The following is a 20,576-nucleotide window of genomic DNA, read 5'->3' as shown; positions in this document are numbered from 1 at the left end:
TTGGTGAAATGTAATAGTTTTTTGCTGCTGAAAATTTGCTTATGTTGATTGTTGTTATGATTTTGGAAGGCAGTAGGCTGACTCGTTCAATTTCTCTGTGTTTGGAATATGTCACTTTTGACCATATTAGACTTGAATGTGCAGATTTAAAAGTTCAAAACTGATGTAATCCAAAATAAAAATTGTCCGTGTTTCCTGGTTGGTATCACAATAAAGGTAACAAGCAATGTATCAGACTTCACTAAAAGTGGAATCAATAATTAAGGAACTTTAATTTTAGAAACCCAAATATTCTGTGCTTCTCCTATGCACATAAATGATATGGGTTGATCAGAATGAGCAGCTGAGACCATTCTAGCGGAATGCATTTTCTCCCTTCGTTATTATATTTCTGTTATGTCCTTGGAGAAGATGCCAGTGATGAAGCTGTACTACTTATGGAATGTTTTGTGTTCAAAATGTAACTAGCTTATATTTTGTTTACATCAATGATTAAAGATGTGATCTACATAAACGACTGATTTGTATGACTAAAATGTACTAAATGTGCTTTTTGTTTCTGTTCTTAGAAGAGAAACCAAAGCAGGAGCCAATGGTGAAAAGTCCTTCACCAGATAGAAGATCAGAAACTATTTTAGAAAGTAAAGACATAGATGGAGAGCCTCCTGATTCTGTCCCTTTACAAGTGGAGGAGGAGGTGGAAGAAGAAGAAGAGGAGGAGGAGGAGGTGGAGGAAGAGGAGGAAGAAGAAGCAGCACCAACAGTGGAATTTACTACTAACGACTCAATTTTTCCAACTTTGGATTCTGTGGAAGAATCTGAACCATTCATTCCTAAGGAAGAGCAGAACCCTGTACCTAACTTATGTTTGCATGGGGAAGTAGAAGAGGATAAACAGGAAGAGCAGGGCAGTGAAAACCTATCTGGAAAAGTGATTATTGCTTCAGCTAACGAAATTATAGTGCCTGCTACTATTAACACAAATCAAGATGTGAATGGCATGGCAGGACAAGAAGTAACACAAAGCACCTTAGAAAGTCTGTCACAAGACCTTCCTACACTCTCCACTACAGTGGAGATTCCAGACATCCCTCGGACAGAAGTGGAGATAACACCTTCCCCGATTGCTGTTTGCACCAATCTGGAAGTCACAGCAGAGGAAGAGAACAAGGAGGAAACTCCTATTAGTGATGACAGAAATCAGGATATGGAAAGCAAAGAATCCGCTGAAGAGGAGGAGAAAGAGGTAGAGGAAAATGAATCACAACAATTAAACTCCAAAAAAAGCCCAGAGATTGTGTATGGTAGGTTTGCATTGAATAAGACTGTCTGTATAATGTCAAATCTTAGGAATTTTTAAAATGGTATTTGAGACATATTGTAATAATCTACAAGATATTAGACCAGCCTTTTCCAAGAGTGAGAGCTGTTTCCAAATACTTTCATCACCTTGTGGGAACAATGCCAATTCACATTTTACTGGAAATGTTTCTTAAAGGTTTCGATACTTACATATTATGCCAGTGGTGTGAGAAAGATTGCTAGTTTTGTTTGACAATAGTTGATGTTCAATCTCTAGTTCAGTTTAGTGAACTAACTTTTATCATTGATTATCCTATAAATCTTTGTGTTATATACAAAATTCATGTATTTTTCAATAATTTCTGTGGTGTATATATATAGGTCTTACTTGATTGATACTGAAATATGAATTCCTAAGACAATCGGGAAGGAATTATTTTCATAAAGCTTTGAAGCCTACTTCAGTGTACAGCTGATTTAATGTGAAATGTTCAAACTAAGATGTGTTCTGATTTAGCTGATAGACCGAAGGTAATACTACCCAAAATTGGTATCTCAATCCCTGGGTAGAAGCAAAATCCATAATTGTTCTGCACTGATCACTGCTGGAATTGTCTTGAAAGTGCACATTCTGACGGTCTTTTATTAATAGATTTGCCAGGTTACATGACACATGGACAGTGAGCATGTATGAGCATCACTGCCTGTGAATTTCATTCCAAGCCATAATTCATCTTCGATTGCAAGTAATCTGCTGTTCTTGGGGGCCCTTGTAGTGCAATGGTGGTGTTCTACTTCTAAGCCAGAAGGCCTGGATTCAAATCCTGTCTGTTCCAATGTTGAACAGATTGATTAGAAAATATCTAGAAGTGTTTCATGTCCATCCCTGGACAGGTTGAGTTTAAAATTAAATGCCTGTCACTGTTCTTTCTTTGGCATTGAGTTAAAATACTGGAGTTTCGATTAGTAGCACTGCAGTATTCACACCACATGGACTGTAGCCATTCAGGGTGGCTCACCATTACTTCGAGCGTTTAGGGAAGGGTAATAAATATTGGCCTGGGCAGTGATGTCCACATTGTATAAACAGATCATTTAAAGAAATGCTGTGTTTGAGATATCAAAGGGAAGTTGCCATGAATTGAAACATTTCCTAGTGAGATGATGGTACCTTTAGGAGTGAAATTTAGCAAGATGTTTTAAGAAATGATGAGCAAATCTTAATGCACAAATTAATTTCATATAGCCCGTTCTGTACGAAGAAGATTAATATCCTAACTTATGGAGTGTAGATAGGTAAGTTATGATAATATAGATTTCTGAGACTGACTTTGTAATGCTGAATGTATAATTTCGCTTCAACTCTCAAGTAGATTAGGTTGTTTGCATGTGTGGAGAAATCCACTTTGAGACATAGACCATCAAAAAAATTTGTTTATTTGAAAAAATGCAATAGCTATGATTCCAACTTCGAAACCAAGCTGACCTAGTTGATGGTTTACAGTCACAAAGCTTCACTTTTCATTGAAAGGGCTTGACAACTTTGAGAAATGAGAAAAAGGAATAACATTTTAATAATATAAAATAAAGTTTTGAATTAGATATAAATAATGGGAGAAATGTAGAATGGCACATCGTGGTCACGTTTCATCAATTTGCATGAGAGGTGATGCACTTTGGTTTTGTTTTCTTTTCTTGTTTTTCCTACCAATGAACATGTGCAAACAACTGCAGAGGAACAAAGACATAGAGGTCATGATATGTAATTTCTTAAAAATGATGGCAAGTAAAGAAAAGAGGATTACAGTCATTTCACTCTTGTAAATAATGATGCACAGTAGAAGAATGAACATATTTAAATGAGAGGAGAGAGATCAAATGTGAAGAAATGCCATTATGTAGATAGTCTTGAGGCATGGTGTGGTTAGCCACAAAGGAAAATTGAAGCATCTTTTAAGGAAATAAGTTGTGTTATAGAGAGAGAACAGGACAATTAAACAGCACCAAAAACAATAAGTTGAATAATCATGAATCTGTTTATAAATGGATGACCACTTCGAAACGTTGAAAGCTGGAGAGCTTGAAGTTTGAGGCTTCTTTGATCAGTATTTGGAAATGAGATTTTTTCTAATTTGTTAAAAAAATATAGTTGCTTGAATACACTGTCAATTTTAACTTTTTTTCCTGTGGCCTAAGCTGTGACACAAGATTGTTATGTTATGCTTTGATCAGGATTTAGTGGTTGATTGAGAGGAAATTTAATAACTTGACACCAAATGGCATTTTTGAATATCAACTGAAACTAATTAACAGCAAACTGTTTTTCCATGCCTTAAATTAGAAGACTAACTGTAAACTGAATAAGGTGTGAAAGTTTGTAGTAGATGAGAGTATGCACGTTTCATTTGCAAATGTAAGGTGAAGGGCAGTTTGATTCTGACAAAAGGTTTCAAATATTGTAAATCAAATGGATTAGAAAAACAAACCTGACAAAGGTAACATGAGAGTCAGGACTGAGGACAGACAGGAAGGTGGATTTGAGACTCCACCCAGGTGAGCCATGATCCTTTTTAATGGCAGTGTGTGCCCAAAGGGCCGAATGGCCTACTGCTTGTCAGTCCTATGTTTTTTGCCGCTATTTGTCTAAGTGAGCTAATGTAAATCACTCTGTGCACTACTTCACTGAGAGCTACTGAGATGAGTCTTTTTTTGTGTAAGTAAATGAAAGACACGGAGGAATAGTTACTATTTTCAACAGTGCACAACAGCCTATTCTTAACCAGGATTGGAATCGGAGATTCACAAGGTAGTGCCTCACCAGGATTCCATTATCAATTCAAGACCCTGCAGATAACCTGAAGGAGAAGTTGAGAGACTGGCTGAGAAAGTTAATCCATTTTGAAATGAAAATGGTGGACCATGTGTGGATGCTTTAATAAACTATAATTTTAGAATTTGTCTCCTGATTTTGCATTATGGTGATGTTATCTAAATAATGATTTGCTTGCAATCAGCTATGCCTCAAAAGAATTGCTGCTGAGATATTACAAATTCATTGTGTGATTGGTTAGTGCGAAAGAGAGTTGTATGCCAAGTTTGGGAGATTAACCAGTGTTACACTCCAATTACTTTGCAATGGAATTACTGGAATAGTGGTTAACTTTTTGATGGTCTCAGGGAAAGTCTTTCTTTTGTCTTCTATCCATTTTGGATTGGAGGACTGTCAAAACTGGAAGATACCCTCCATCAGTATCTGCCAGGAATTAGCAGAATATCTGTTTGCAACATGCTCGAGGATATGTTATGTCGTTTGTGCCTGAAAAGAAATATCTGCTTTCAAAAGAAAATGCCTCTGTTATGATATCATTTTCTGAAATTGCCTGTCTATTCAGTCCATTCCAAATGGAATAAAATGTACTTAGGATAAATGTATATTTCTGTGTAGCCTCACTGCAGTATGGTTAGGGTTAACCCTATCGCAGTTACAATTTACTGCATAATTTCTATTGCTGCATGTTATACTGATAGAATAGGAGATAATTGCATGACATTTGCTATTGATATTTAAGTCACTAATAATGAAAAAGACTGCCATGGAAATGCTAAGTAAGTGCTTTGTTTTTTGTAGAGATAGGATGGCAGGATGCTCTCTGACAGGATGAGAGAGATGATTAGAAGTATTGAATACTCTACATTTGAATATTTCTGTGATGTTCAAGACTTTGCACATTTAATCAGGTGATGGAGGGGCTTGTGTAAAGCAATCTGGTATAATCTTTCCTTGTGTGTGTTGAAGCATTTATGGTAGGGACCAGCTAAAATAGAAAAGCAGTGTTAGTCTGAATTCTAAATTTCAGTTTTGAAGGATCTGGATGAATGCCAAGTTGTTAAATGCTTTGTGAGGAATGTCATTTGTGGTTGAACTTATGTTTAGAATGAGAGGTACTTTGATTTCACCTGCATTGTATAACAGAAGAAACAGGCATTTACAATAAAAGTCCAATTTGACTGATTTTTGGAAAAATCTTGATGTTTTTTAAATAAAAACTTCAAGCCTCTATGGAACGCTTCAGTGAAGGACTGAATTTACTGGAGGTGGTCTATAACACCAATGGCGTTGACATTGACTTTTGTCTTCTGGGATTTGCACAGAACGCTTTTTTTAACTCTGGTTTTTCATAAATTTTCTTTGCTTTCTCGATGAATATGGGGATTTGTTTTCCTCAGTATTAAGAAAACCAGTTTTTCAACCTTGAAAGACACCATGATGAAGCTACTCCTGACCTATAGGTGCCTCCAGTTGAGCTGATTGGGTAGTTATCAGACAAAGGTCTGTGACTTCCTTGTTTAGCGACTTTGTATTTTTTTCTGTTCTGGGGATGCTGAGCCCAGTTATAGGTAAAAATTAACCGATTGTCCATTTTAGTGCCTGGTACTAGCAATGTTGGAAATCTAAATAAAAATTGAAAACTCTGGAAATTTTACAGGTCTGGCAGTACATGTGGAGATAGAAAATGGAATGTTTACAATATTTTCTGTTTTTAACCTAATTATCTGTATAGCAAGTCCAACTGTCTCAATTTGCTTTTGAGTGGTATAATGTCTGTTATCTCTGAAACCTCTGACTCTCGTGCTATATTTATTTTTGCTGTAGTTTTGGAGGAGGCAGTCTTTTCAAATAATGAAGTTAAAATTCCATATTTCTCTAAACCTTCAGAATTGTGGTGACTTGCATGTAATTTAATCAGTGTGAACAAATGAAGATTGGAGAAAGTTACACACCCTTTCATTGATGTTATTTAAAGAAGTTTCTGCATCATACAGTCATGTTTTTCATTGATTGCAAGTTTGCAATATTTGGTTTGTCTTAAAACAATTGTCTTAAATCCTAACGCATTTTAGCAGAAGTCATGAAATTATGAGAGGTTTAATTTGCTTATTATTTTGTTCCTCATATCCTGAGTGATGGGAGTGGCTCAGTACATTTCTGGTCATGACTCAGCGCTCTGTATCTGCTCTGAATAATGTGTGTGCACATCTGATAAAATAGTGTCATGTCAAAACAATATCATAGGGTCAAAGCTGAGAACGGTGTTAAGTGGTAGCTGCATGATAGTTGGGCTCTGACGATCCAGCAGGACTTTAATAGAATTGTCATTGAATATTTGTGGAATCTTGATCTGTTCTGTGATCTCCACTAATGTGGGTTCATTCACTAATTTGCATGTTAAATGCTCACAACTTAAAACTTAAATGATGTTGCAAATGTTTCTTCACCTAACAGTCTTTTGCCATCTGGTATACACAATGGCCTAGGAGAAAGTGAGGACTGCAGATGCTGGAGATCAGAGTCTAGAGTGTGGTGCTGGAAAAGCACAGCAGGTCAGGCAGCATCCAAGGAGCAGGAGAATCGGCAAGAGCCCTTCATCAGGAATGACTCATAGCTAAAGAAACTGATTGTAAGCCAGGAGTTGAACTAATGATGTAAAATTGGAATCAAACTTATAGACCTGGAGCTTGAGTCAAATGCAATATTTTCTTCACTCATTGAGACTGGCATCAATATAATGCAATGTTGGGAATGTTCAGATGCCTCTTAGAGGAACATTGTTTTTACTGAGAAAAGAGTAGTAATGATGGCATTTTATTAACATGTTTTGTTCTGGCTACGTTCAGATCAAAAGATTGTTGTATCAATATTAGCCATAGTGTGTCATAATTTTAGCCTGCTTTCCTTGAGTTTGCCAATGAGGATCTTTGTTTACAGATTGTTGTTCCAGAAGAGAAACACTGGGGTGTTGACAACTTAAGGGAGCCCTTACCACCTAGTTAGATACTTTAAAGATACTGAACTCAAATTTGTGGGTATGTTAAACAAATTTGTGTGATATGTTAACCAAATCTTAATAAATATTGTATTTTTAAGTCAGTAGACTCTTAAGAGTAATGTTTGTAATAGTGATAAAGTGTAGTAGATTTGGAATGTTTATTAGTGCCATTCCTACCCTGTTGGTTGTTTTATTACCTTCTAGCATTTTTATTTTAAATTTTGGCTTTTATTTTCTTTCGATTCATTTTTTCTTTTCTCATGCCCAGTGGCACATGAGACAGACAGCGAACATGCTCATGTCTGTTTCCATTACTCGATTTTCTTGAAACAGATTGCCAGAGGGGTATCACACTGCGTCAACCATGACTGATCAGGAGACTCTCCTTTCCTCACTGGCTGCCATAGACATAGCAGAAGGATGTACAAGTTGATAATCAACCTGTTTGCAAGGTCAATAAGTCCTGATGTGGAGTTTAAACCCAGGTTTCTGGCTTTTGAGGTAGGTGCTTTCATACTGCACCATAAGACCTTCCTGATGCCAAAAAAAAGAGGCGGCCAATTGTACCAGTAACAAAGGAAGAGATACCTAGTTCATTCCACTCTTTAGGTCTTTCCCCATTCCCCTACAATTATTTATTCACCACCTTTTAGAATATTACTGTTCCAGTTGTTTCCATCACCCTTTCAGTATATTCTCCAAGATCATAATTTGCTGGGTAGAAAGACTTCTCATCTTGCCATTTTGTCAACTACCTCAAATCTATGTTTTCTCGTTGCTATCTTTTCAGCCACTAGAAACAGTACTTTCTCTCTTACTCTACAAAAAAGTTCATGATTTTGTGCAACTATATTAAATCTCCTCTTAACTTTGTTGCTACAAAGAAAATAATCCAGGTTTGATCTCAAAATAATTTCCAGACCTCATTGCCATTCGCAATCTACAAGTTAAACCAAATTGTAATATTTGATGAAACTTTTCAAGTATTTAAAATGGTCTTCTCTACATTGGGGAGACTAAACATAAACTTGGGGCATGTTTCGCTGAGCATTCTCAGCCGGGCCTACAGGGGCCGACCTGACCTCCCAGTTACTGTCTGTTTTAATTTCCCTTCGCACTCCCTTTCCAACATGATCACCCTTGGCCTCCTCCATTGCCACAGCGAAAGAGGAACAACACCTCACCTATTGCCTGGGCAGCCTACAGCTCAGACTGAACATTTGAGTTCTCCAACTTCAAATAACCTTCCTTCTGAGCCCCTCCCCCTCCTTTCCATTCTTCTGATTGACCCTTGCTTCCAGCTAGCAACTGGATTCATTCCTCCCATTGACCAACCGGGTTGTATCCTCTACCTGTGTTCACCTATCTCTACCTCACCAAACCCCGCCCCCATGGAAATTTGGCTTATTTTCTTTAAATGGAAACCAACTTGTTTGGTGCAATAATTATTTTACATCCAAATGTATTTTTCTTTTGCTATCTCTGTTTTTCTTTTGCTCATTATGGACTTGAGACTTCCATGTGAAGATTTGCCTCTTGTTTACTGAAAATCAGTTTACAACAGGATTTTCTTTCAGTGAAAGGCTACAGATCTGAAGGGTGTCATATTCTTGTCATATACGTGGCCAGATTCTAAATTTGATGTATTTCTTAGCTGCAGTAGCATTGCTGCACTTATCTTGTCTTAGTTTGCTTAGATAAATTAATCTCATCTTCAGTATTTAAAGATAAGTTTTACATCAACCTACCAGGGTAGATCTCTGCTTCAGCCTGTGAAAGGGGAATGAATTCCTGAAAAAAATTGGGTAAGATTTGTTTCTGATTATGCTGGTTCTGTGTGTCCTTCAGAGAAATTATTCTGACTTCCCTCATTTGAGCATTGTTTTTCTGTATTTTTGAAACATGCCATTTCTTGCTTTTACCTTGCCACTTTGTGTGATGTATATGGAAATGTCTGATTAATATTCTTTCAAAAAGTTTTCAATGCTTTGTTATTTTACAGGTTGTTCTGAAAAACAGGTAATTTGATTGAAATGATGGCAATCAGAATTTAGTGTCAGCATTAAATGTGGATCCCTAATCCCTATTACTGCATTCATTCTTTTTTAAAAGAAGCTATCTTTCAAGAGCAGTTTTTTTTTTGAAGGAGAGTATACATATCAATTATGGTGCCATATTTGAAATATTCCATTCTTAAAAAGCTTGATAACCATTTTCATATGGGAAGCATCCACAAAATAAAGTAGCTTAAATTTACAGAACTGGTTGAAAATAAGAAAGCATTTGTTTTATACCATTGAAACTGATCATGTCTGGTGTTTTTAAATTCATTCATGGAATGTGTGCAGTGCTGACTAAGCCAGCATTTATTGCTCATCCATAATTGCCGTGAGTAGGTGATGGTGAGCTGCTACCTTGAACTGTGCAGTCCTTTGAGTTGTAGGAATACCAAGAGCGCTGTTAGAAAGGGGGTTCCAAAGATATTCCAAGCACAACAGTGAAAGAATGCTGAATGTTCATATTGTGGCTTGATTATGTTAAGAGTGGTGGATATGCTGAGCCATCAGGTTGGAGCATGTGGGTGACTGCACTTCTGCTCATGATGGTCTAAGATCAAGTATGCTTCTCCCTTTGATTAGCTCCTTCATTACCCAGTCAAGCACCTTTGAAGACCATAAGATACAGGAGCAGCATTTGGCCGTTCAATTCTGCTCAACCATTTGATCATGGTTGATAGGTTTCTCAACCCCATTCTCCTACCTTTCCCTGTAACCCCTTTGATCCACCTACTAATCAAGAATCTGTCTTAAATACACTCAATGACTTGAGCTTCACAGCCTTTTGCGGCATTGTGTTCTACAGATTCACCACCCTCTGGCTGAATAAATTCTTCCTCATCTAAGCTCTAAAGGGTAATCTCTTCATTCTGAGGCTGTATCCTCAGGTTCTAGTCACTCCTCCTAGCGGAAACAAATCTTCTCCATGTCCATTATATCCAGTCCCTTAGGATCTCATTGAAACTTAGAGAATACTTTCTCATCCTTCTAAACTCCATAGAGTGCAGACTCAGGTGGTCAACTGCTCCCCATGTGACAAGCCCTTTATCCCTGGGGTCATTCTTATAAACCCCATCTGAACCCCCTCCAATGCTAGCGCATTCTTCCTTCCTTAGATACAGAGCCCCAAACAGCGCTCAATATTCCAAATATGTTCTGACTAGAACCTTGTACAGCCTTGGAATTACATCCCTGCACTTGTACTCCAGCCCCCTTGAAATGAATGCTAACATTGCATTTGCCTTTCCAATTGCCAACCTTGAGATTTCCTGGTTCAGGATTCTCTTAAGTCATTTTATGCTTCAGATTTCTGAAGCTTTTCCCCATTTAGAAAATAGTCGGGGCCTGTATTCTTCATACTAAAGTGCATTTCCTCACACTTTCCCACATTGTATTCCATCTGTTACTCCTTTGCTCACTCTCCTAGACCACAACCTTTGTGCCTCATCAGCACTACCTGTTCCTCTACCTATCGTTGCGTCATCTGCTTTATCTCCTTTAGGAATCTACAAACTTGCTCAGTGATTGTCCATGTCTTTTGCTTTGTGCATTGTATAATGGTGATTTAGCTTATTCTTAGATTTCTTTGTACGTATTAAAAGTAAGTTGGTCCAACACAAAACTAGAGTATGAACTAGAACTGGAGATCTGTATATGGTATTTTTAAAAATAGAAACGGTGCTCAGTGTTCTACATTGATCAGGTGTAAGGAAAGTGAAAGTTATATTGCTTGCATTGGAAATTGGATGCGAAATGAATAAGGTGTACTGCAAGTCTAATTGAAATAGTTTGGTAATTAAATTATGTCTTTATATAAATGCAATAGCATCTTTTTTTATATAGCTGCATAAGTTAGGCATTTTAAATTAAAAACAAGTCCAGTATTACCTGTCATTAATAACTGCTGTATGTTACTTTTTGCACTTACTCTTTTTTATGGCACGGTGTTCTCTGTGTTGAGGATCTCTAATTTCTTCCTTCCTTATTGCTTCCATTTCCTGTTTTTCCTCTCTTTTATATATACTGTGCCATCCCTAGGCTGGCTTCAGGTCTTTGTCAGTGCCCTGTAAACATTGCTTAATGCTGTGCACCATATTCTATGATTCTTCTGTTTTGGAAAGGAAGAATATGGTCTCTCCTTAAACACTCCGTGGCATGACAGGGGTTAGGAAATTGTCATGTGGCCATGTCCTAACATTCCATGTAGGACATGTAAAATGCTTGTTATCCCATTTTAAGTATACTTCCAATGGTGTTCAAATTTTTTAAATCAATATTGAATGTATTTGAATGCGTTCATTTTTAATGTGTACTAATTGTGAGCTTCATTATCAAACAAATATTGTTACTTTTTACATGACTTAGTGCTTTTGCTGTATACTAAGCTTGCTTGTTAAGGAACTCAACGAACATTTGTATATTGCTCAATACCAAAACTTTCACTCTGGCATGCCAGTACAGCACAACAGACAAACATATGAATTGAAAACCAGAGTGGGTCATTTAGCTCCACAAGATCAATCAGTGGAAGGGTTTAGAAGTTCTATTCAATCATAATCAAACCTGAAAATGTGAAGTTTTTTTGCCCACAATATCCGTGTCCAACATTTGTTGCAAATTACTATATTCCTTTTTTTTTAAGTATGCACATACCTAAACTTATATATGTAGCCCTAAATTGCATTCAGCTCATTATGTGGAAATGACTGAATGAAGTCATCTGACGCAAAATTATGTCATGGTTTTCCCACGTAAGCAAGTATTCTGTACATGGTAGCATTTTGCTTAACATTCTAATGTGCAGTATTTAATATACATTTCTTTACTTAAAAGGATCCAATAGCATTGTTTTTTTAAACTGTAAGAATCTGAAGTTTTGGAATAATATTATCTTTGAAATATAAAGATTACTGCAATTTTAGTTTTGAGTCTGATCTAAGAAAGTAGTAAAATAATGAATTCCAGTGACTTCAGCTTTTTGAAACTGGACCAAGAGAATAATGGCCCTCAACCTGTATTACAGTCCCGCTATCTCTTCCTGCACCAAAGATGCAGAAGAAGCCAAAAGAGCTGAACAGGCTGGAAGAAGATTTGTTAGAGATCAGTGAAAAGGTAAGAGTTACTTTCAGCACTCTATACTTTGTGTTATGTTGAAGGTTAGTTTATTTTTAGTGCAAATTTAAATGTTGGGATGAAATCTTGTTGATAGGATGTGCATTCATCCTTTTTCCAAAGCACACTTAACCATTTCTAACCAAAGGTAAGCCTGAAATCTCTACCCAGTACTGTTAAGGATGATTCCCTGGCAGTTGTGAGATGAGAGTATTATTAACTGTTATTTGGAGTACCATGACTGTGAAGCTTTTCTTAATTCTAAATATCTTCAACAACAAAGTCTGGTTGTCTGAGAAAAGCCCATTTTATGTTGTACTCTTTATCACCACTAAAAGCATTATGCTACCAGGATTGCCCATGGTGTATGCAAATAGTTGGTAAGGGATCTTACCCATATCACTTGCAATCATTGTTTAATGAGTTCGATCATCCATGTTTTCCTTGAATGGTAAAATAGGCTTGAGGGTCTGAATAGCTTACTCCTATTCATTTATTCCTATGGTCATAAGACCTCAAATGTAGCTACAAATTTATCTTTAAAGAATCATAGAATCCCTACAGTGTGGTAAGAGGCTCTGATAAAATATGTTCATTGATGTTAACTGTTCATAGGAGGCCTCCCAGACACAATCTGGTAAAAACAATGACTGCAGATGCTGGAAACCAGATTCTGGATCAATGGTGCTGGAAGAGCACAGCAGTTCAGGCAGCATCCGAGGAGCTTTAGCAAAATCGATGTTTTGGGCAAAAGCCCTTCATCAGGAATAAAGGCAGAGAGACTCTCTGCCTTTATTCCTGATGAAGGGCTTTTGCCCGAAACGTCGATTTTGCTGAAGCTCCTCGGATGCTGCCTGAACTGCTGTGCTCTTCCAGCACCATTGATCCAGAATCTGGTTTCTAGCACCTGCAGTCATTGTTTTTACCTTGTTGATTTTAACCCTACTGCGAATCTTCTTGCAAGGATGCCTGCCTTGAAGAAGTTTTCCTCCTCTCTCTACAAGAATCTCAGAGAGTCCCTCTCCCACTGCAACTCCCAAACACAATCTGGCAAGGTAAATGGCCATACTTCAATTGTCTCTCGCGGTTTGAAGAATTTAAAAAAAAACTTGACATTTAAAAGAAAATTAAACTAATTGCCAAAAATCTGGTTTATTTTTTATTATAGTTATTCCTTTTGAATTGGAAGTCTTTGCAGAGACGAAGCTAGGTTTAAATCTTTGATTTATCATAATTGGATATTTTAATAATATAACTTTTAATAACTTTTATTTTCAGAAAGTAGGAATAACGGTAAGCCCCTCAGCCTTTTGAGCCTGTTGGATCATATCTATGCTACTAAGTAATTTGATTTATCTTTGCTCCATAATATCTTCTCTGAAAATGTACATTGATTTTGGCCTTGAAAATGTCATTTGATGCAGCATCTGTATCCTTTTTGCCAGGAAGTGGGTGCAGAAGGCAGAGTTTGGATGATAGGAATGAAGACAAGCGTCAGATTTCTCCAACTTTGTTTGGCAGAAATGCTTCTTGATTTTGTTGCTGATTGGCCTAGTTCCAACTTGAAGATAGTGTCCACTGGTTCTGGATTTCTCCACCAGGAAATTATCTATCTTATTGAATCTCTTAATGATTAAGTGTCTCAATTATGTGACCCTTTCAGCCATCTGAATTTGAGGGACTACAAGCAAAGTTTATATAACATGTCCTCATAATTTAACTCTTGAAGCTAAATATGATTTGCTATCTGTGCTGCATCCCTTGACAGATATGTCTTTCCTAATGTTTGGTGCTTAATGCTAAACTGGGTCTTATCAAGGTTGTGTAAAACAGAAGTGTTTCTTCAATTAATTCCAATCCTTTTGAGACAAAGGTCGACATTCCATTAACTTTTGATTTGATTTTGTACCTGTCCACTAGCTTTTCGTGATTTGTGTACACAGATACTTCAAATATTTTTGCTTTCCCACAGCTTCTATCTTTTGTCATTAAGAAAATAATCCAGATTTTTTGTTCATTGAATGGTCTCTCACATTCCTACATTGAACTCTCCACAATTATTTTCTACATTGTTTAGAGTCTGTTTATGTCCTTTGGTAACTTTCCATTCACACCTGTGAACCTTGCTATGTCTTTAAAGTGCCATCTGTAAACATGAATATATAATTCACAGTTCCTTCGTTTATATCACAAGTGATGTAAAACTGAACTCCCAATGCAAACTTCTGGAGAGCGTCATTAGTCGCGTCCTACCTATAAGTATGTTCCCTATCCCTGTCTCACAAGGTTACCTAGGCTTTCATTTCTCCAAATAAGTGTGGAATCTTATCAGGTGTTTGCTATTGGTCCTTGTGGACAGTAACCATGAAGGCATCCCTATCCACCATGCTTGCAACCTCAAAAAAAATTCAACTAAATGAATCAAACATAAGCTACTGTTCAGAAGTCCAAGCTGATTCTCTGCTTGACTTCTACCATCTGAATGTGCTGTTTCTGATCGATTCCAGTGTCTTCATCACAATAGATGTTAATTGGACAAGTCTGCATTTAGATCTGGTTTGCTGCATCTCAAATAATAGTAACATTTTTCAATCTGGTTAGCTTGGGAAAATGGTGACAGTAAAACTACAGTCTTCTAACCTATTTTGCTTTAGAATTCTGAGATGGAGACTATCAGAACCTGGAAATTTGTAATGACCCATTATTATCTTTCTTATAATTTTTGTATTAAATTCATTGAGTTATTCCCCTTGACTCATTATCCTTTGTACTGCTGGAATCGCATTCACTCCCATATCTTTGGTGGTGGGTATATCCACATAACAAATGCCGTTTTCTTATCCATTGTAGCCTTATTTACATCCAGCTTTAATGAGCCGAAACTCCTTTTCCTACTCTCCATGTAGTTGTATAAAAAGAATGCCATTAACTGTGGAAGTACAACTTGCAAATTGTAATAGTAGTCAAATCCTGTTTGTAGTTGAGGATTTTGTTTTAAAAGTGTTTTCTAGTTCTCCAATTTTAATCATTCCTTCCCCAGCAATAATTTGGAAATATTACATTTAATATATATCAGCTACGTTGCTATGCAGGAAGGAAACTGAGTTTCGATTGAATAAAGTTTAAAACTACTGTCACTGCTGTTCAGTAGACCAGAAAGGACATTTGTTTGAGTTTTCCTTTTTCATAGAAATTGCCACAGCAAAAGGAAAATGATTCTTTGATGGTAGAAATCAGTTACTAAAGCGTACAGATGCCTTGTCATTAATTGAGATTTATAGCAAAGAATAGTGCTATTCCTGAATGAGTAACTAATATATAAGATTTTGAGATCTGGGGATCTAAACCTACTGAATTATCTGATCGGGCAAGATTTAAGAACAAAAGAGTGCCAATTAGCCCCTCAGGTCATTGAGTAAGATCATGGCTGATCTTTGACTTAACTCTCTATTTATCAGTCTTTGTCCCCTATCCCTAATTATCTTTGGTTAACAACAGCTGTGAATCTCAGATTAAGATTTAACAAATAACACCAATTGTTTGTTAGAAACAGTTCCAAAACACTCCTCCACAAAAGTAGGTACAGTTTCCTACCATCCTGTGTCTCTTGAGACCTTGGGTTTCATTCGCTCCCATTGAAAATTATATACTTTGAATATTTTTGACGGATTAGATTTGGATTCTAGTTAGCAACTAATCCACAATTTCTTGCTATAGTTTAGCTATATAGAAGCAAAATTGCTGTCTGTTTAAGAGAATTTCCAATTTCCTCCATGTTCAAATTATTATTTTGTTTCAGGATTTCATCATTTTCACCTAGTTCCTGTATTTATATGGCTGCTGGAAATAGGAAGGAAGCTACTGTATTTTGGTCTTTTTGAAATATTGATTTCTAGATCACACTTAATGGTGTTTATCAAATGATTAAATGAGGCTGGGAATGCAGTTGAAAGTAACATGCATCTCCTCATGCTTCAGCCTAAAGTCGAAGAAGAAACTGCAGTTGAAAATGCTCCTGAACCTGAACAAGATCAGTCAATTCCAGATGCAAATCTGGACGAAGACTTTAACATTAAAAAACATGAAGTGGAAGAGAATGGGGATCAGGACCTAGAACCTGAACAAAATGGTTCAGAGTCTGTTTCAGAAAGTGAAAGTACTGAGGCCAACACCAAAGAAAGCCCTGATGACAACCTAGTGTCCAGCTTCAAGGAAGGTAAATTCTGGTTTCATAGTGCATGTTTTTTCTGCTTGTTTCCAGCTGAATTTGAAAATCGTGAGTGTGCTTAGTTACTGATGTTAATGGAATTTTGGGTCGAAACAAGTTGCTGTGCGAGGTTGTATGTTGGCTGTGTTTAAGATAGTGGAAGGATTTTAGTTTAGCTTGTTAATCCTGTCAGTGTGTCTCAGCAGAGCAGTTGCAACAGTTAGTGCTTTTATTAAGTATTGTACCTAACAAAGGAGTATTAATTAAAATTCACTCTTCAATTAGTAATGTATATCTGAGGATAAATCTTCGCTGTCCAGGTTTGTTTTAATTGATGAACAATTAAAATTTATTCAGGTTTCCAAAATTGAAAAGCATTTAGATTATGGTGTTATCTTTTGAAAAATTAATGTATCATGTCTTGAATTTACATGACCATTCTGCTGTTCATTTTAAATATAAAATTATATGCTTTGAATATTTTCATGATAGATTAGATTTAGACTCTAGTTAGTAACTAATCCACATTTTCTTGCTATAGGCTAGCTACGTAGAGGCAAAATTGCTATCTATTTAAGAAAGTTTCCATCAATACAGAAAGCTTTATTCCTATGTAAAACTCATTTGAAAAGTAAAAAGAGAAGTTTTCGTAGTCCAATCAGGCCATTATTTATGAGGACACTTTTATTTATTACTTGTGAGGACACTTTTGTATCAGCGATCACTTCCCATAAGATCCATCACACTAATTGTGTCCTCCAGTAATATACTGTCATGGTTATGTAAATTAAATCCAACTCTCTAACTTTAAGCATTACATCAGTGACAATTGGTGAAAGTTTTGAATTAATGTTATTGTATTTGACGTAAAAAAAATTTGCCACATACAGTGTTAACAACTGAATACCTAGCATCTGCCAGACACAATACATTCTTCATGTTAAATCTCCTTGTTTGTTCATTATTTCCCTTGCAGCACTCAAGTTCTGGTGGTTTTCTTTATACTCTGGTTCCATCATTTATTACCTAGTGAGTTAGTGCTGATCCCGTGGCCACAACTATAATGTAGAAATTATTGCAACAGGTAGCCAGACTGCCATCTGCTAATAAGGCAAAGTAAGGACTGCAGTTGCTGGAGATCAGAGTTGAGAGTGTGGTGCTGGAGCAGCACAGCAGTTGGGCAGCACCCAAGGAGCAGGAGGATCGACATTTCAGGCATAAGCCCTTCATGAGGAATCTTCTTGATGAAGGGCATACGTCCAAAATGTCAATTCTCATGCTCCTTGAATGCTGTCTGACCTGCTGTGCCTTTCCAGCACCACATTCTCAACTGCCATCTGCTAATAAAGTGATGTACTTTCGAATGGTATTACTGGTACCTGTTGAACTGTAATTATATCAGTCAACACCTTGAAGTAAAATGGAAAAGTATTTAAAGCAATAAATGAATATCTGAAGTGGAATAGTTAGTAATTTGATGACTGGTTGTTTCCAACTTTCAGCTATTCGAGCCACTGTTGCGCAATCTTCTACCACAGGAATGCAATCTTGAAATCCCTACTCAAGGGTTTTGCTCAAATTCAGATTTTAACTTAAAAAAGAAACGTGTTTTGGATACGTTATTATACACCTTCTAAAGCAGGTGGGACTTGAACCCTAACCTTCCTGCCCAGAGGCAGAGACACAACCACTGTGCCAGTAGCACTAAAATTGAAATTGAAGTGGATAATTTTGCACTGATCGATTATATTGTTTCTGACTAAATTGATTTCTCAGCCCCCAATTGAGTCTTCGTTTAAAACATATAATTGCTGATTTTTCAGGCATGCAAATTATCATAATTTTTCATGAGCTGTATTTCATCAGCATTTGAGATCAATTTAGGTTCTTGAAATCCATCTTCATCCTACATGTTTAAAAAAGGTAATTAAAACTAATGCTCAATCTGCTTTTTAGCTGCTTCTAATGTTCATCTGCTTACACAGCCTTCAGTGAATGAGATATCAAGGTCTTGTGTAGCTAAGTACATAAGAACTAGGAGCAGGAGTAGGCCACCTAACCCTTCAAGTCTGCACCGCCATTCAATAAGATCATGATTGATGTTTTTGTGGACTCAGCTTCACTTATCCGCCCTCTCACGGTAACCCTTAATTCCTTCACTGTTCAAAAAAAAGCTATCTTAGTCTTAAAAGCATTTACTGAAGTAGAGTCAACTACTTTGACATTTTAAGTGATGTGCAGAAAACACGAGAAGGTGATGTAGTTTAGAAGATAGGAATTGGAGTATTGACACAATTACTTGATTTAAAGTTTCAGGAGGGGTACACAATTTGTGTACAAAGTGAATATGGGACAATTATTTGAGGACTAGGAGTCTGTGCTTGTATTAGTCAATACCTTGAAGTAAACTGGAAAAGTATTAAAAGTGTTATGGACTAGGCCAGACCACTCAAAACATTCTTAAGCAGGCAGCCCAGACCATAACATTGCAATTTGTTTCAGTGAAAATTACATGGAGTAAGTTAGCAAGATTGACTAGCAGGTTTTAAAACAGACAAAAATTTATTCACAAGATTACACAGTGAAATACAAAAAACAGAATAAAGAACCCCTACGGAACTCGGTCCATCCAAACTAGACTTAATTATGCTGTTCCAAATATACGCAACAATCCCAATAAGCAAACCCCCTTAAAAACGGTTTTAAAAATGGGACAAATGCTTACAGGTTAAAATTAGAAGGGAAGAGAGAGAGAGAGAGCCCGTTTCTACACAGCTGAACTCCTAACTGGTTCTGGACTGAACTACTCAGCTTGATAGCTTACCACTCCCCTTTCATTATACAGGTCACTTCTAAAACATGACCACTTTGGCCAAAGTCTCATCTGTTTACATGTAAACAAAAAAGCCTCTTAATTCCCTTTAATCTCTGCACCGAACCAGGACAGTTTTGTTACCCCTCTGACAAAAGCCAAGGACACAGTATTCTTGAGAAAAGGAACAGCTTTTAGAAGAAAGGAATGAGCTTTGTGACAAAAGCAACAAATGAATAACTGAAGTGGAATAGTTAGTAACTTGATGACTGGTTGTTCCAGACTTTGATGAGATCTGGTGAAAGGAGGAAGACATCCTTGGAACTTGGGATCAATATTGCAGAACCACAGGTGCTTAAAATTAGGAGTGCTGGTGAATATTTGGTATGCATCATTTCAAGATGTATTTTAGATAGAAATGAAGTTCGTAGATTTGTAATCTGCATTGTACTTAAAATTATTGCTAATTATATGAACTTTGAAGCAGCAGTTGAAACATTGTTGCCTAATAATCAGGAGAAGATTACGAGCCTCCTCTAGATTTAGAAGACTATTAAGTATCCAAATACTTCTTGTTGTGGGACAGTAGTAGTGTCCCTACCTCCGGTCTAGGAATCCTGGGTTCAAGTCCCACCTGCTCTAGAAGTGTGTAATAATATCTCCAAAAGCTATTTGACTTCAAGTTCCACCTGCTCCAAAGGTGTGTAATAGCATTTCCGAACAGATTGACTGAAAAACAGCTTTGAAATACTATTTTAGGATATGAAAAATTCAAACCTGGAAAATTGGATGATCAAGGGCTGCAGTCTGTTTTGGTGGTAACTGGCTGCAAATGGATCCACTTTACAGCGATTGTGCTATATCTCATCTTAGACTAATTTTAGATTTTAAATCTTGACTGAAGTTTCAGTTGAAAAACAAATGTTAAGTATTTCCACATACTATCATCATGCCCATAAATCACAAGTCCCTGCAGTCCTGGGCTCTGATCTGAGTGCAACTTGAACCCATTGAACTCCATGACCTAATGTATCCTACAGTTCTGGACCTTGATTGTGTTGACCAATTGAATGGTTGGATCTGAGAGAAAGTGAGGACTGCTGATCCTGGAGATCAGAGACAAAAAGTGTGGTGTTGGAAAAGCACAGCTGGTCAGGCAGCAACCAAGGAGCAGGAGAACCGACGTTTCGACCACGACGTCTTCATCGGAATGCGGGGGAGGGGAGGCAGAGGCAAGGGGACTGAGAGATAAATGGCGG

At 37.0% G+C, this 20,576-nt stretch overlaps 1 protein-coding gene across 11 annotated transcripts in view; it reads left to right on the top strand.

Moving 5' to 3' along the window:
- LOC122540194 (eukaryotic translation initiation factor 4 gamma 3-like) overlaps positions 1-20,576 on the top strand; it is a 140,741-nt gene that overhangs the window by 28,947 nt on the left and 91,218 nt on the right. For all 11 annotated transcript variants that reach the window (XM_043675553.1, XM_043675557.1, XM_043675560.1 and 8 more), the window contains 3 exons: positions 570-1,304; positions 12,210-12,298; positions 16,277-16,514. In XM_043675553.1, the coding sequence (XP_043531488.1) occupies positions 570-1,304; positions 12,210-12,298; positions 16,277-16,514 (1,062 nt within the window). The remainder of the gene's footprint in view (positions 1-569; positions 1,305-12,209; positions 12,299-16,276; positions 16,515-20,576) is intronic.

Source organism: Chiloscyllium plagiosum, chromosome 34, assembly GCF_004010195.1.
Source record: "Chiloscyllium plagiosum isolate BGI_BamShark_2017 chromosome 34, ASM401019v2, whole genome shotgun sequence".
In the NCBI taxonomy this organism is placed as follows: Eukaryota; Metazoa; Chordata; class Chondrichthyes; order Orectolobiformes; family Hemiscylliidae; genus Chiloscyllium; species Chiloscyllium plagiosum.
The sequence above is the reverse complement of the archived record's forward strand: the minus strand, read 5'-3'. Positions and strand labels throughout refer to the sequence as shown.